The 13,829-nt window shown below is 38.8% G+C and overlaps 1 protein-coding gene across 1 annotated transcript; it reads right to left on the minus strand.

Annotated features, from left to right (window-relative positions):
- Nucleotides 1-7,638: 7,638 nt before the first annotated feature.
- tent5ba (terminal nucleotidyltransferase 5ba) lies at nt 7,639-12,501 on the minus strand. The gene is made up of 2 exons (XM_077576770.1): nt 12,190-12,501; nt 7,639-9,889 (listed from the first exon to the last, which is right to left on the minus strand). Exons 1-2 carry the CDS (start codon nt 12,343-12,345, stop codon nt 8,861-8,863), a joined length of 1,185 nt encoding a protein of 394 aa, XP_077432896.1. The 5' UTR covers nt 12,346-12,501; the 3' UTR covers nt 7,639-8,860.
- Between the last annotated feature and the right edge of the window lie 1,328 nt (nt 12,502-13,829).

Genomic DNA, 13,829 nt, shown 5'->3' on the forward strand with positions numbered 1-13,829 from the left:
CATTTTATGGTTACTTTTTAAATGTTTTCTTTTCTGCCTTTTTGCTGACATTTTTGGCAATTTCATGGATATTTTATGGTAATTTTCTGCTTTTCTGCTTGCTTATTTTACTTTCACTTTTTGTGCTTTAAAAAAAAAACTTTTTCATCTACCTTTTTGTCTTTCTTTTTCTGACAACTTAAAAATTTGAACTCTGACAAGTTTTGAATATTTAATAATTATTTTTTTTTTGTAATGAATTCATTTAAAGAATATTGCATCTAAAAAAAAACTTTAAAAAACAAATATGTAACAAAACATATTATGTGGCTCCAGTGCCGCAGGTTGCAGACCACTACAATCCTCAACAATGGAGGGGCAAAGACAAAAAAAACAATTTCATGTCACTTTTATGAGTCACTGTAGACTTCACCTGTATATAATTACTAATAATTTGAGCCATCAAGTTAATCATACGTACAAAAATGTAGGTGTGTTCCTGAGTATAAAAGACTTTTGTTGTTTTTTTCAACTTCTTGTTTCTTTGTTTCACTCCATCACAGCTCTTATCTTGTCAAGCCTTATTTTCTTTAATGATAGGTTATGTTGCTAAAAGAAGAAGAAAAAAAATCCCCTCGCAAATGCATGATAACTATGCAGCAAGTCGCCAATTAGCTTCAGTCCAATTACCTATTGAAGGTGACGGAAGTGCCAAAGGACGCTATTGTGTATCTTCTTTGTTGATCCACAAATCTATGTCCAACTCACAGACAGGTTGAGCTTGCGTTGTGGTTGAATGAAAAACTTTGTTAAGTGAAGTCTGTTGTTCAAAATAGCCTTTGCACACCAGTATTATTTTTAAACAGAACGCATGTTTAAAGGGTCATTCAGAGCACATTATTAAGAAACTGAGAAAATGTACAACTAATGAATTTAGTTTACTGTATTTTTTGGAGGATAAATCGCACCAGTCCCCAAAAAAAATTCCAAAAAGTGTTGCTGCTTAACTCATATCCCACTAACGTAATACTGTGTTCCCACATTTTCCGCAAAGTAGTTAGCTCTATGTTTTACATTTATTATAAATGTTTTAAGGCTCTAAAACCCCTCACCACAGTTTATACACATTTCTCATTGAGACATTTACATTTTTTTCACATTTCTTTTGTTTAAACATTCTCATTGTTCAAACCTTCATGAATTTTATTAAATAGGTCCATTACTGTAAAAAAAAAAAAAAAAAAATTTTAAAAGCATACTAAATTGCACTCAAAAAATCTGCGAAACAGCAAGACCACGAAAAGTGAACCGCATTAACTGTATAGCAACCGAACACTGTATTGACCAGAATACTGTATTTAGACTACTGATACTGCATAGAACATATTATTGTTATGAAATTTATTTTGGGTTGACTTCCTCTTTGAGGTAAGCCATTTTAAACTAAAAAGAAAATGTTTTTCGGGGTTGTAAGCGGAAGTTTCAAATCCAATTGGGACTTGCTCGCTGCCGTCAACACGATTTGGGAATGGGGATTTTGTCGCACCCGAGTACAAGTTGCAGGACCAGCTATGAAAAAAAGTGGAACTTATAGTCCAAGAGATACGGTAATTAAATATCATGATTGCACAAAATAGACATAACATTTTATGTATACTATATCCTGGCACCTTTTTGTACAATCCCCTTCCGGGACCAAATATTAATATATGTACTCTTGCACCCTGTGTTCTGACACATGGCTGCCAAACTAATGTATTTTCAAAATAAAAGCCATGTTTCGCCTGAGATGCACGTTAACTCATTTACTGCCGTTGACGGCTATAGACGTCAAAAATTGAATTGAACTATTTCTATTAGTTTAAAAAAAATATCCACTTTTGTTAAGAGTATGAAAAACTAGAATGTTTTTTATTGTACATTTAGAACAGATATAAAAAAATAATTAATCAAGACTTAACTAGTGAAGTCATGCGATTAATTATGATTAAAAAAAAATAATCGCCTGACGCCCCTCATTTTTTAAAATCTTTTTTTTAATCTTTTTTTTTTAAATCGCGTCAGGCGGTTAAATTGTTTTATTGTAATTAAATAAATAATTAACTCACGATTAATCGCAAAGTTTATATCTGTTCTAAATGTACAATATTTTTTTTCTAGGTTTCCACACTCTTGTTAACAAAAGCGGAAAAAATGTTAAACTGCTAGAAATAGTTGACATTAATTTTTGACGTCTATAGCCGTCAATGGCAGTGAATGAGTTAAATATTCCACTTTTACCTCTTTGTCCTGTGTTTTATGACATCACAGGCCTATGGTAACTCGAATATTATTGGAACGCGCCATAGTCTATGCACCCTGTCCTTGACTGATGACCAGTGCAGCGTGCCACCCGTCTTTCGCCTGAAATCTCCTGGGATGTGACCCTGAACAGCATAAACAGCATTGAAAATACATTCACATCCACGATAGTGACACTGTTTATGTCTAGGCTTAGTTACTTTGTGTAAAGTTATATATCTATTTAAGTAACAAACACACACACTCACAGCGGCCTCCTGCAGCTGAAGCTGCATGGTCAGCTTGGTCCAATCATGAAACATGTGTTTCCCCTTTGCTCCAACGAAATGATGTCACACTCATGTGCTCCCCAAGTATAGCTTCACTTCCAAACATGCTGACTCAAGTCTGTGTGATCTGGACTGAGTTTTCAATATTTGGATCGCATTAAAACAGACAACACAATTGTAAAAGTGAACCATGTGTCCATAGAGGCACTCCTTGTAGTGTAGAAATTATTATTATTAGATGATGATGATGATGATGATGATTGCTTTTGTTGTTGTTGACAAATGACATTTAAGATTTAGTTTGTGGAACAATCTGGATTGTAAAACCAAATCATCTCAGTCTATCTGTATTTTTAAAAAATGTATAAAAGCACAATTACTTAAAAAAAAATTGATCAGAGGCAGACATTACAACTTTTACTTCTTTTTGTCCGCTTTTCATTTCTTTTTTCAAAAGAGTGAAATGTTTTTTAATGATTATGAATAAATATTAAAAATAAATAAATCCAGCTAAATATATATTAAATAAATATAAAAAATTATATTGTCATTAACAATTTTGCATGTCCATAAAAATATTAGATCATTGATTATTTATTAATTACAAATAAAAAATATGACTGAATTATTGTTTTACATTGAACTATTCATTTGTATTCTTTTATCTAATTAAAATCCTTTGACAAATGATATATTGTAAATAAAAAATAAAAATAATACAAATAATATTTTATTTATATTATTATTATTTCATTTTATTTATTTATTATATTATTTCACCCTAGTAAATGAACAATAAATGAATAATTGTAAGAACACTGAAATTCACTTGAAGACGCCTTAACACGGGTTGGTTTGGATACACACACGTGTACACATAAAGGGAACATCGCTAAAACGTCAACGCTCTTCCACATTTAGCCAAAATACCTGTAAGCAAGGCTGGATGACACAATGATTGTGACTCAGTACTTCTTGTTTTTCTGGCTATTCATTGTTCTTTAGAAATGATTTTTGGTTTGGCAAAGATAAAAATCCAACTTGACTTCATTCATCCGTGTCTATTTTAAAATTGAAGACAAGCTGCTGAGTTACAATGAACATATTTTCGGTGTAAATGCTATTATTTTTTTTATTGTATTAGCTAGTGCACAGCAATGGATCCTGTAGTTAAAGGAAAATCTTTTTGTAGATTGATGCGTCAGTCCTTTTTTTTTTTTTTCCTGGAGAGCTCAGTATTGTTCATTCAATTTGACATGTCATCATTGCTCTCCTTTTTTTTTAAATATATATATATTTTTTAATTTTTTTTAATTTTTTAATTTTTTTTTTGTATGTGGGTGAGTATGTGTATGTGCGTGCGTGCGTGCGTGCGAGTGTGTGTGTATTCATTAATTCACCTAAAACCTATTAAAAAAAATCCCATACTAATAATATAATATAATAATAAATTGTCAAATGCAGAAACATTAATTAGTTATCACGATGTAGTGGCTCTCGCTAACAGACAATTAAGTAACCAGAATTAGGTTAAAAAATTCTTTATACGTCGACCATGTTTCTATAAATTTTGATATTTGGTTTTCATTTGAGGCAGATATTTTTTCCATTAAAATGTGATTTATGAGGAGGTTAGACCATTGGTCGATATTCAGAGTTTGTTTATTTTTCCAGTTAACAAGAATTGTTTTTTTTGCGATAGTAAGGGCTACAAGTGTAGATTGAAATTGTTTATGTGGTAAGTCAGTTGTTGTTAGGTCACCTAGCAAACACAAGTTTGGAGATAAAGGTATCCTACAGTCCAAGATAGCGGAAAGTTTTTCTAAGACTTTAGTCCAGAAATACATAACCGGAGTACATAACCATAAAGCATGAACATAAGTGTCTGTAGTGTTTTATAAACATTGGAGACAAATGATGCGTCAGTCTTAGTACACTCACACATTATGTTGAAATTCAACTGAAAAAGTTATTTATTTATTTATTCACATTAAATATGGGCCGCAGAAGTATAAAGGGTTTTCTCCACTGCAGCATGGGTGGCAAAACTGCCGTCCCGGGGGAAGAATGATGAAATGAGAGCCCCCGTCTCAATCCCATGTTGCTTTTTTTACCACATAAACCGAAAAGCCGGAAAGCACACAATAAAAATTTAAGAGCGCCGTTTAACCGCTTTATAGAATCCTTTTAATTGTACTTGAATGCAGTGAGAGAAATGCCGATCCGTGTTTGTAAAAATAAATAAATGGGAAGGTGACTCCCACAACGAGCCTCTGTGCTAGCAAAAACGGGTCATCAATCAGGGCCAAGCAGCTCGGGGCTTCAAAAGCACCCACCACCCTTACAGGAAATCTAAACGAGCTCTTCTGTAAATGGTATTGTATGATCTTTCAGTTTATAAGGTGTGAACATTCCAAGGCAAAATCACTAAATGGCCACAAAGTAGCACGCAGGCTGCATGTGCAGCATGGAAGCGCCAGGTGTGCAGACTTGAAAGGAATGTGTAGGTGAAATGCTTGATACGAGCGCCACAGAGAGCGAGCAGGTGGGGGGTCGCTGGAGCTTTAGTACATTTTTGCACATGCAGGAGCCTCTTGGCGGCTTAAGCCCAGCATGTGTGTAAGTCAATAAGATCACATTGGAAACATTCATTAATAGTTGCCCTAGCCAGGGATGTGATACAAGATTATAAAGCTCATTTCCTACTTAACACTATTTTCTTTTATATTCTGGTGCTGATTTGTAAATGTAAGCCAAATATGTAAGTCATTTGCTTGAATATATGCCATGTCCATTTAAAATAAACATCACAATCCAAATGTTTTTTTTTCCTCCTTAAGGAAGTTTTTAGGCCATCATTGGCAATAAAGAATTTTGCTAACCAAAACAGCAGCACTTACCGAGCCATGTAACCATATTGAGTCAATTTTAGGGTGATTACCACATCTGCCTCATAGTTCTGAGGTTGGGGGTTTGAATCTCTGCTCCTGGCGTCCTGTGAGGAATTTACTCCATCTGCCTTCCACGTTCCAAAAACACACGTTAGGTTCATTGAAGAGTCTAAAATGGCCGTGGCGCAAATGTCACAATAAATGGTTGTCGAACCTAATGAAGCATGGATGAATAATAATCACAAAGGATTTTGCCACTTTTTTTGCATTAATGCTATCTCAAACATGCCTTTATCACAAAATCAGGCCAGGGTATAAATCATTTTGGATTTAACCGTATTTTTTTTTTTAAAGATTTATACAGTTTAGGCAATTCCTTTCAAAGATGTCAAAGAAAGTCAAGATTGTCATTGTATCTACATTGCTTTCAATCCGGTATTGCAGAGCGATCATCATCATCATCCTAATATACGGGCTTAACCTTTTGAGTTCAAATCACCAAAGGAGGCAGTCCGGAGATACTACTTAACATAAATACTGCAAAGGGGATACGCAATAAAAGAAGAAGGAAAAAACACAGCTGTAAATCCAGCCGACCAGTTGTTATATAATGTGATATTTTTATATTTAAAAATATCTAAATAATGCGTCCTCCTCTAAACTGGTGAAATGTTAAGTCACAACCAGTCGGGTTGCAGCTTCTCCATCTTTCCTTGCTATTGCCGTCTCGCCGTCAAGATTTCAGACCACAACTCGGATATCGTGTCAGTCAAGCAAACCGTATCGGGGGTGGGAGAACAGGCCGGCCTTTGTAAAAAAAAAGAAGAAAAAAAGCTTTCGTATCAGAGTAAAGAGAAGCCATTGTGCTTGAGAAAAGCCTCCTTATGGTTCATGTCCTCGTATCGTAACGGATCCTCGGCCCCCGTTGAGCAAATGCAGCCACAGGTCTACATGCCTTGCCGACTTGATCAGATCAAGTCAAGACGACAAACAAGCACTCATGGTATGCAAGCATCCATCGGAAAGAACACCTGTTACTTACAATTCAACCTGCATGTGATACGAAACCAGTGCTTAGAAACTTTGTTGAACCCCATCATCAGTTGATTTTTTTTTTGTAATCTGATTTCTTTCCTTCAATAACGCAGTAATCTGATTAAAGTTACTTTCCTAAGTGGCTCTACGTTACTATTTTTTTATTACCTCAAAATGTGTGTAGAATGCAGAAGTTTGTTGTCCATTTTTAAGAAAATTTCGAGGAGAAAATAGTTTGGGAGTGACGTCACATCGCATGGCACGTTTTCTCAGCGGAAGAAGCAACGTCGGGTCTCGTGTACCAACATGTGTGAGTGCTCGGAGTCTGGCCAAACAATGGAAGAAGCAGCAGGAGCTCCACAAACGGGTGCATTTGCCATTACTTTGCATTTTTGTCCAGTAAAAATGACACGCAAACCCGTCCGCCACGATAAGATGATGACTCACGGAGGAGTAATCAGTAATCAGTAATCATGTTACTTTTTCAAGTAATCTGTGACAACACTGCCCATCAGTATCTTATATTTTTTTTAAAACTCAAGACATACTGGTGAACAAAATCAACAGGTAGAGTAGGATTTTCATCACTCAACTCAACTCTATATCTATAGAACAACCACCGCTATTTTCTTAAGATGCGACCCCGGGGCAGCAGAGACAATGAAAACAGCAGAGGCCCCTGAATTAAACCCTGCGGAACACCGTACGTTCCATAATACATGCATATGAATTCTGATGGCACATATTCATCCGACCACTTTCCTTTTTAGCTTAAAATAGTATGATGGGATTACAATAATAGAGAAATCACACGACGTACCATCACAACAGCCACAGGTCGACTACTGAGCGCACCACATTCCTTGGAGCACAGGTAGGCCAAGCAATGTAGCGTGATCACCTGCAGCCAATAATAGATGTAATCGCAAAAAAACAAGTCGGGTGTGTGTTTTGACCTCAGCTGAACCCCTAAAGCTCGGTTCAATCAAGCCCAGGTTAAGAACCACTGTACTATACAATGTAACTCGCGATAATGATCACCTTCCCTGCATCCTGCAAATCTCAACATTGAAGTCATTCTTTTACCATCGTAGTCCACCGTAGGGCCCAGATAGAGAAAAAAAAAAAACATAATAACCACAACACCAAAAATGACTTTTCCTTTTTTTTTTTTTTAATCTCACAAAATGAATGCTTCTGCTCCTTAAAGACAGACAGAATATTCTAGAGAAAAAAACCTGAATGCACAGTTCTCACGTTACAAACATCTCGAGAATATTTCACAGATCATTTTAGGCACTTGGAATCACAAACCAAAGAAAAAAAATTCCCTTTCTGAGCAAAAATACATCTTTGGTCCAGTATTTTACAAAAATTAAAAGCCCGAGTATGAAAATAACATCAGCTTTAATGTTTGTCTCCTAAAGATTGTATTTCTATAAAAACCTTCACAAAGTCTTTTTTTTTTATTTTTTACTTTAAATAAGATATTAGCGCTACATCTTTAAAAAAAAAAAAAAATGACGAGCAATCTCACGGACGTTGCGTGTCGGCTCAATCGTACTTACAGCAGAACAGGATTGTTTTGTGTGTTTGTTTCAATTGTACGGAAGCATGTTGCATTCACTTGAAAAAAAAATTGGGGGGGGGCTTTTGTTTTTTCGTGTATTTTTTTATTTTATTTTATGTTTTTCTGAATATTTTTTTCTATTTCGCTGCATATTTTTTTCTGTCATAAAAAAAATCCAGAAAAATGGGAAAAAATATATTTTTTTAAACAGCAAAAAAAATATTAGTATTTATTTTAATTTTATTTTTACCTCTGAACTCTAGTGGCTTGTTGCAGACCCGCTAATAGAGGACACTTTCCCGCATACAATAATAATAATTCCATAAAAAATTAACTGTTAGCTTACTAATATCATGGTGATCAATTGACATGTTCGTAAACTGTTCTTAACTGAACCAGTAAGTGATATAGTTGAAGGTACGTCTGCAACAAGTTAGTTGGAGCTCAGAGGTAAAAAAAAAAAAAAAATCAATCAAATAAAATACTCTGAAAACCCGAGCACCAGCTTGTTTTTTGGAGTCATTTTTTAAAATCATTTCCCCCCGTTTTTCAGATTTTTATTTTCTGTTTTTCTGAGTATTTTTTTCCCCTTATTCAGAATATTTTTTATGACAAAAAAAATCCGAAAAACAGAACATAAAAAAAATTACACAAAAAAAATGAGTCAGAAAAACAGTTTTGTTTTGTTTAGTTTTTTTCAAATGAGTGCAATACACTTTCGTACAATCGAGTCTCATTTGGCAAACATTTTTTTTTGTCTGTTTCCAGTCCTCTTTCTGCGAGAAGATACAAAAGCAATCCATCTTTGGGTACACTCAGCTGCAGGGCAGCCACGTCTGATAGGAAGCGGCGCACGGCGACACGTGCGGCGCCTGCACGTGCGCGATGTAGTAATTGCTGAAGTTAATGTCCTGGACGTAGGGCGCCGGCTGGTAGTAACACGTGACGTTGGTCACGGTGGGGATGGCGTTCTGCTCGGCCAGAACCTTCAGCGCCAGCATGGAGATGAGGCTGAGCGTCTGGCGCCGCTCGTGACCCATCAGACACACGGTGCTCTCGTTCACCACCTGGTACAGCGTCATCAGGCACTCGTAGCGTTTGTGCTCCATGCCGGCAAAGTGGTTCTGGAGGTAAGCCTCCAGTTTCCTTTGCTGCTCGCCGATGTCGGAGAAGTCAATGAAGAAGCGCGAGCACATGTAGCGCTGCATCTGCTTCATGTCCGACTCGGAGGCCGCTCGGAAGCCCCGTACCAGCAGGTGGCAGTACTTCAACAAGCCGCCCCCTCGGATCTCTTCGGGGCTTCTGGTGGCTATGGTCCTCTGACACAGATGTCCCATGGCCTCCTGGAAGTCGCCGTACACGCTCTCGCCGACCACCGTGGGGTGAAAGCTCTCCGACATGGGCGTCTCGGAGCAGCGGTCGAACAAGAGCAGAGAGTCGAGGCAAATCTGGAAGGAGTCCACGCTGAACTCAAACTGCCGCCGTAAAGAGTCCACGAATTTTAGCTCCACGTTCTTGCCCGTGTTGTTGGACAGCGAGATCAGGCTCCAGCGGTCCGCGTCGTTACAGACTTTCACCAGTTTCTGAACGTAGGCCTCTTTGAGGGTGAGCGCCGTGATGCGCTCTTTGGACACTCCGGCGGGGAGGAAATCAAAGAGGCAGTCCAAGACCACGTCCTTCACCAGTCGGAAGGCCTGGTCGTCTTTCAGGGACACGCCGAAGATCAGGTCCAGGTCCTTGTAGCCCAAGCCGGTATCTTGGTGGAGCACGTGGCTGGCGGCCGAGCCGTTCAGTCTCACGTCTTTGACGCACACACCCTTGTCCTCCAGCCGTGCCCGGACCACCTAAACGAGAGACACACAAGCAGCAGTTAGAGACGTGCGTGGAAATACTGTACAATGAAATGAGACTGCTTGTAAAGGCCAGATCGATACTCTTCCGTCAGAGTCCATTTCATCAGCATGGACGTCAGTCTGAATGAATGCAGAGGAAGCTAAACACGGAGCAACAGCCTCAAACTGTCTCATCTTATCACGCGCACAGACTGTGACACGTATATAGACACATACATATTCGCGAGCGTCCTGCGCACTGCTGGGCAGTTGATGAGAAAACTTTTGCTATGTGGTTTTACTTGTCAGCTTCTGGGTCATTACGGGTCAGCTGTGTTTCCTTTCCTCTTCTTTCCTAGTGACCTGGATAACGGTTCAACCAAGAGGACGATTTGCTGCTATTTAGGTATCTAGGAAATTGATTAAAAAGCATGTGACTAAAAGACAACCTTGGGGGACACCTTCTGTCTGTCTGTCTGTCAGTCAGTCTGTGCATCCAGCCGTCTGTTCGTTTTGTCTATCCATCGATCTAGCTAGCCCATTAGTCTGTCTGTCTGTCCCTCCCTCCCTCCGTCCGTCCGTCCGTCCGTCTGACCGTCCGCCCCTCCCTCCGTTTGTCCCTCTATCCATCCCTCTGTCCGTCCGTCCATCATTCCCTACCTCCCTCTGTCCATCCGTCCTGTCCATCCATCCATCTAGCTAGCCCATTAGTCTGTCTGTCTGTCCGTCCCTCCGTCCATCCGACCGACCGTCCGTCCATCCCTCCGTCCGTCCCTCTGTCTGTCCGTCCGTCCATCATTCCCTACCTCCCTCCCTCCCTCTGTCCGTCCGTCCTGTCCATCCATCTATTCATCTAGCTAGCCCATTAGTGTGCCGTGAGATCATCAGGTCGTCCGTCCGTCCGCCCATCTATCTATCTATCCAAAGGAGAAGATCATGATTGAAAGCATTCACATCATGTGGACCTATTTATAAACTTTATACTCAACTATCTACGGCTCATGATCCATAGCAAACCACATCGTGTGTCATCTCTCTGTGGAAAGGAACGCCTAATGACCCAATCACGATCCAACTATCTGTAAAACTACACGAGATCTTCACGAGTCTCCATTGCAGACAAACACAGACGTACGCAATCCTAATTCTCCCCCAGGGCACTGACCCATCAGATTAGAGTGTGTTAACTCTCTCTTAGAGTGATCACATAAGACCTGGAACATCCTGGGTCAGGCTACAGAAAAAGAAAACCTTTTTTTTTCTTTTTCTAAAAGGCAAGGCAACCCCTCGCACAGTTCTTCGTAGCTCATAATGACTCAGCCCCGGAGAACGTGAACTCTGCCTGCACTGATGTCACATCCTGGAATGTGGACGCTCAGATTTACATTAGGCAGTGCTTCTGCAGGAGCTTTAAGTATGGCTTGCAGGCAGGCGGTGGAGGTGAAACCCTAGCAGGGACGAGACCAGACGCATGTCTGTCCTTATATAGTAAGAGAACATTGATAAAGTGACTGAAAGGGCTTATGTAACTAAAGATGGCTTGCGATAAACTAAATAAATATTTATACAAGCTTGTCTACATTATAAAGAAATCTTTCAACTACAGTTACACATTGGAAGTTTTTAATCCTTTAACACCACATGGGCCATCATAATGGAATATCCCCTCTTCCAATTATTCTACTTAGTCATGACAGGAACTGTACTTGTTAGTACAAAAACATGAATAATTTACTTTTGGGGTATCCACAAAAACCAACAAGAACATGCGTCTCCACTCTCCACTTCAGGGGGCTCCAACCTGCATTTAAGCTTCCTGCAGCACTCAAAGGAGCATTCATCTTTCCATAACCACAAGCATGAGCTCAGGGCTTCGTACGCTCACTGAGCTCATCATCAACGTGGGAATGAAATAAGTGCGGCGTGACTGTGAGGCTTGAGATGGACCATAAGTGGAATTTTGACTCATGAGAAGACGCTTTGCAGATAGCCAACTGTCTGTGCGGACGCCACAAAGGGAGGAAAAACCGTGTAAGTCAGCCACTGGAAATGTGAAGTTGGAGCGGGAGGTTAAATTGCAATTCAAACAATTTGTGTGGCTTTTGTGTGAATGACATGCTCTCATAAAAGAGACTGGCACCTCATGAGGAGGTAAAGAAAGAGAAGGTAATAAGCATGTGCAGAATGTAAAAACGTCATGGAAATGAGTCAAGAGGAGGACAGGTTTAATTAGAATGTTCTGAGCATACATTTGTGATTTAATAACATGCAAAGTCATTGACTTTGTCACTCAAATATTTCCATGTCTTTACCTGAACAATCTGCCGGGGACTCATGGACAGCGTGGGGAAGTTTCCCCGGCCGTGGATGGGCACAGCCTCCCCCAGGATGGAATCCAAACGCTGCACCTGATCCCAGGACAGAACGCAAAAACGCCGGCTCTGCTTCGAGGCATCCCCGCACTCCATGCCGATCAACAGCCCCGAGAGATACACACACAAAAATGTAGCGGAACAAATTCCTGTGGGATATTCCACTGAGTGCGTCCCGTTACTGCTGGATTGAGTTCGGGGGAGGAAGTGTCAAGTCAGCTGGTAGTCGAGAAGTCCGCCTTACGAGCTCAAGCGCCGATTCATAAGGAAAGTCTCGTGTGCTTTCAAAGCTCCTCCTTTATTAGCATACGGCGCCCTGATTGGTTGCCGTGTTTGGTCATTGAGCAACGGCCTGGTGGAAACACCCTCTATGTGACGTCACTATTGTACCTCCCTCCTCCCCTATTTGCTCCCCAAGGCAATGACGTCAATTTAGCGACTTTCCGGACTATGCTTAGTCGGAAAAAAACCTGGCGACAAATGCTTACTAAAAAAAATTAAAAATAAAATAAATTAAAATCACCTGGAAACACATACAGCTAAATACTTTTGTTTGGGAACGTCTTAGTAAATTGAAAAAATCTAAATGACAAAAAAATCGCGCACACACAAAAAAAGACTGCTCAAAAATGCATTGTGTGAGTTGCTCAATTGACTTGATATGTTTAAATAGATAAACCACAGTTAAAACCAAAATGATATACTGTGCACAAACAGACTAAAACTGTATTCAAGATATTAAAACTGCAGTGCAGAATTTGTATTTATTTTATTTTAGTTATGTATGTATTTATTTTATTTTATTAAAGAAAAGTCATTTTAAACCAAGCCACTATTTGTTTAAAAATAATAATAATAAATTAATAAATGAATAAATAATCTGAAAAACCAATGTCCCAGAAAAGAGTTAGAAAAAAAGGAATACAATTGTCAATGTCAATATGTAACGAATTTAATAAGTTATGATATTGAACGGCATCTTGGAAAATATGGTATTATCAATTATAAATACGGTATGATAAAAAAAAAACTTTGGCAACGTACCATATTCATCGGCATTGTGCAAATTTGATGTAACTACATCAAGTACCTCAATATTGGTTGAGATTTGTTGATATATATTAAAAAAAAAGCTACCTTTAACACTTTTTTGGGGTTCAAAGTTGACTTGCGAGAGACATCAAAATACTGTTTGCAACTCATGAAACCAGCCGGAGTGCATTTTTCTGAGACGAGCTCAAACTGACTTGGTGTAACGTGATCACACAAAAATAGCACAAATATGGGCTCCATATTTGATGAGATAAGATGACACAATGCAGATTAAGCCGATCAGCTCCTCTAATATCTTGTTGTATTTTGTAGTATTTTACATTTCATGTTGGCCAGTGGCATTCCCGCGTTGCCGCATGCAAAATGACTAATTTTACCTAAAAGTCATTATTAACTCATTCACTGCCATTGACGGCTTTAGACGTCATAAATTCTTTTTAACTATTTCTATTAGTTTAACATTTTTTCCACTTTTGTTAACAAGAGTATGAAAACCTAGAAAATTTTTTTTTTTTGTACCATTTAGA

This window comes from Vanacampus margaritifer, chromosome 9 (assembly GCF_051991255.1).
Source record: "Vanacampus margaritifer isolate UIUO_Vmar chromosome 9, RoL_Vmar_1.0, whole genome shotgun sequence".
Taxonomy (NCBI): Eukaryota; Metazoa; Chordata; class Actinopteri; order Syngnathiformes; family Syngnathidae; genus Vanacampus; species Vanacampus margaritifer.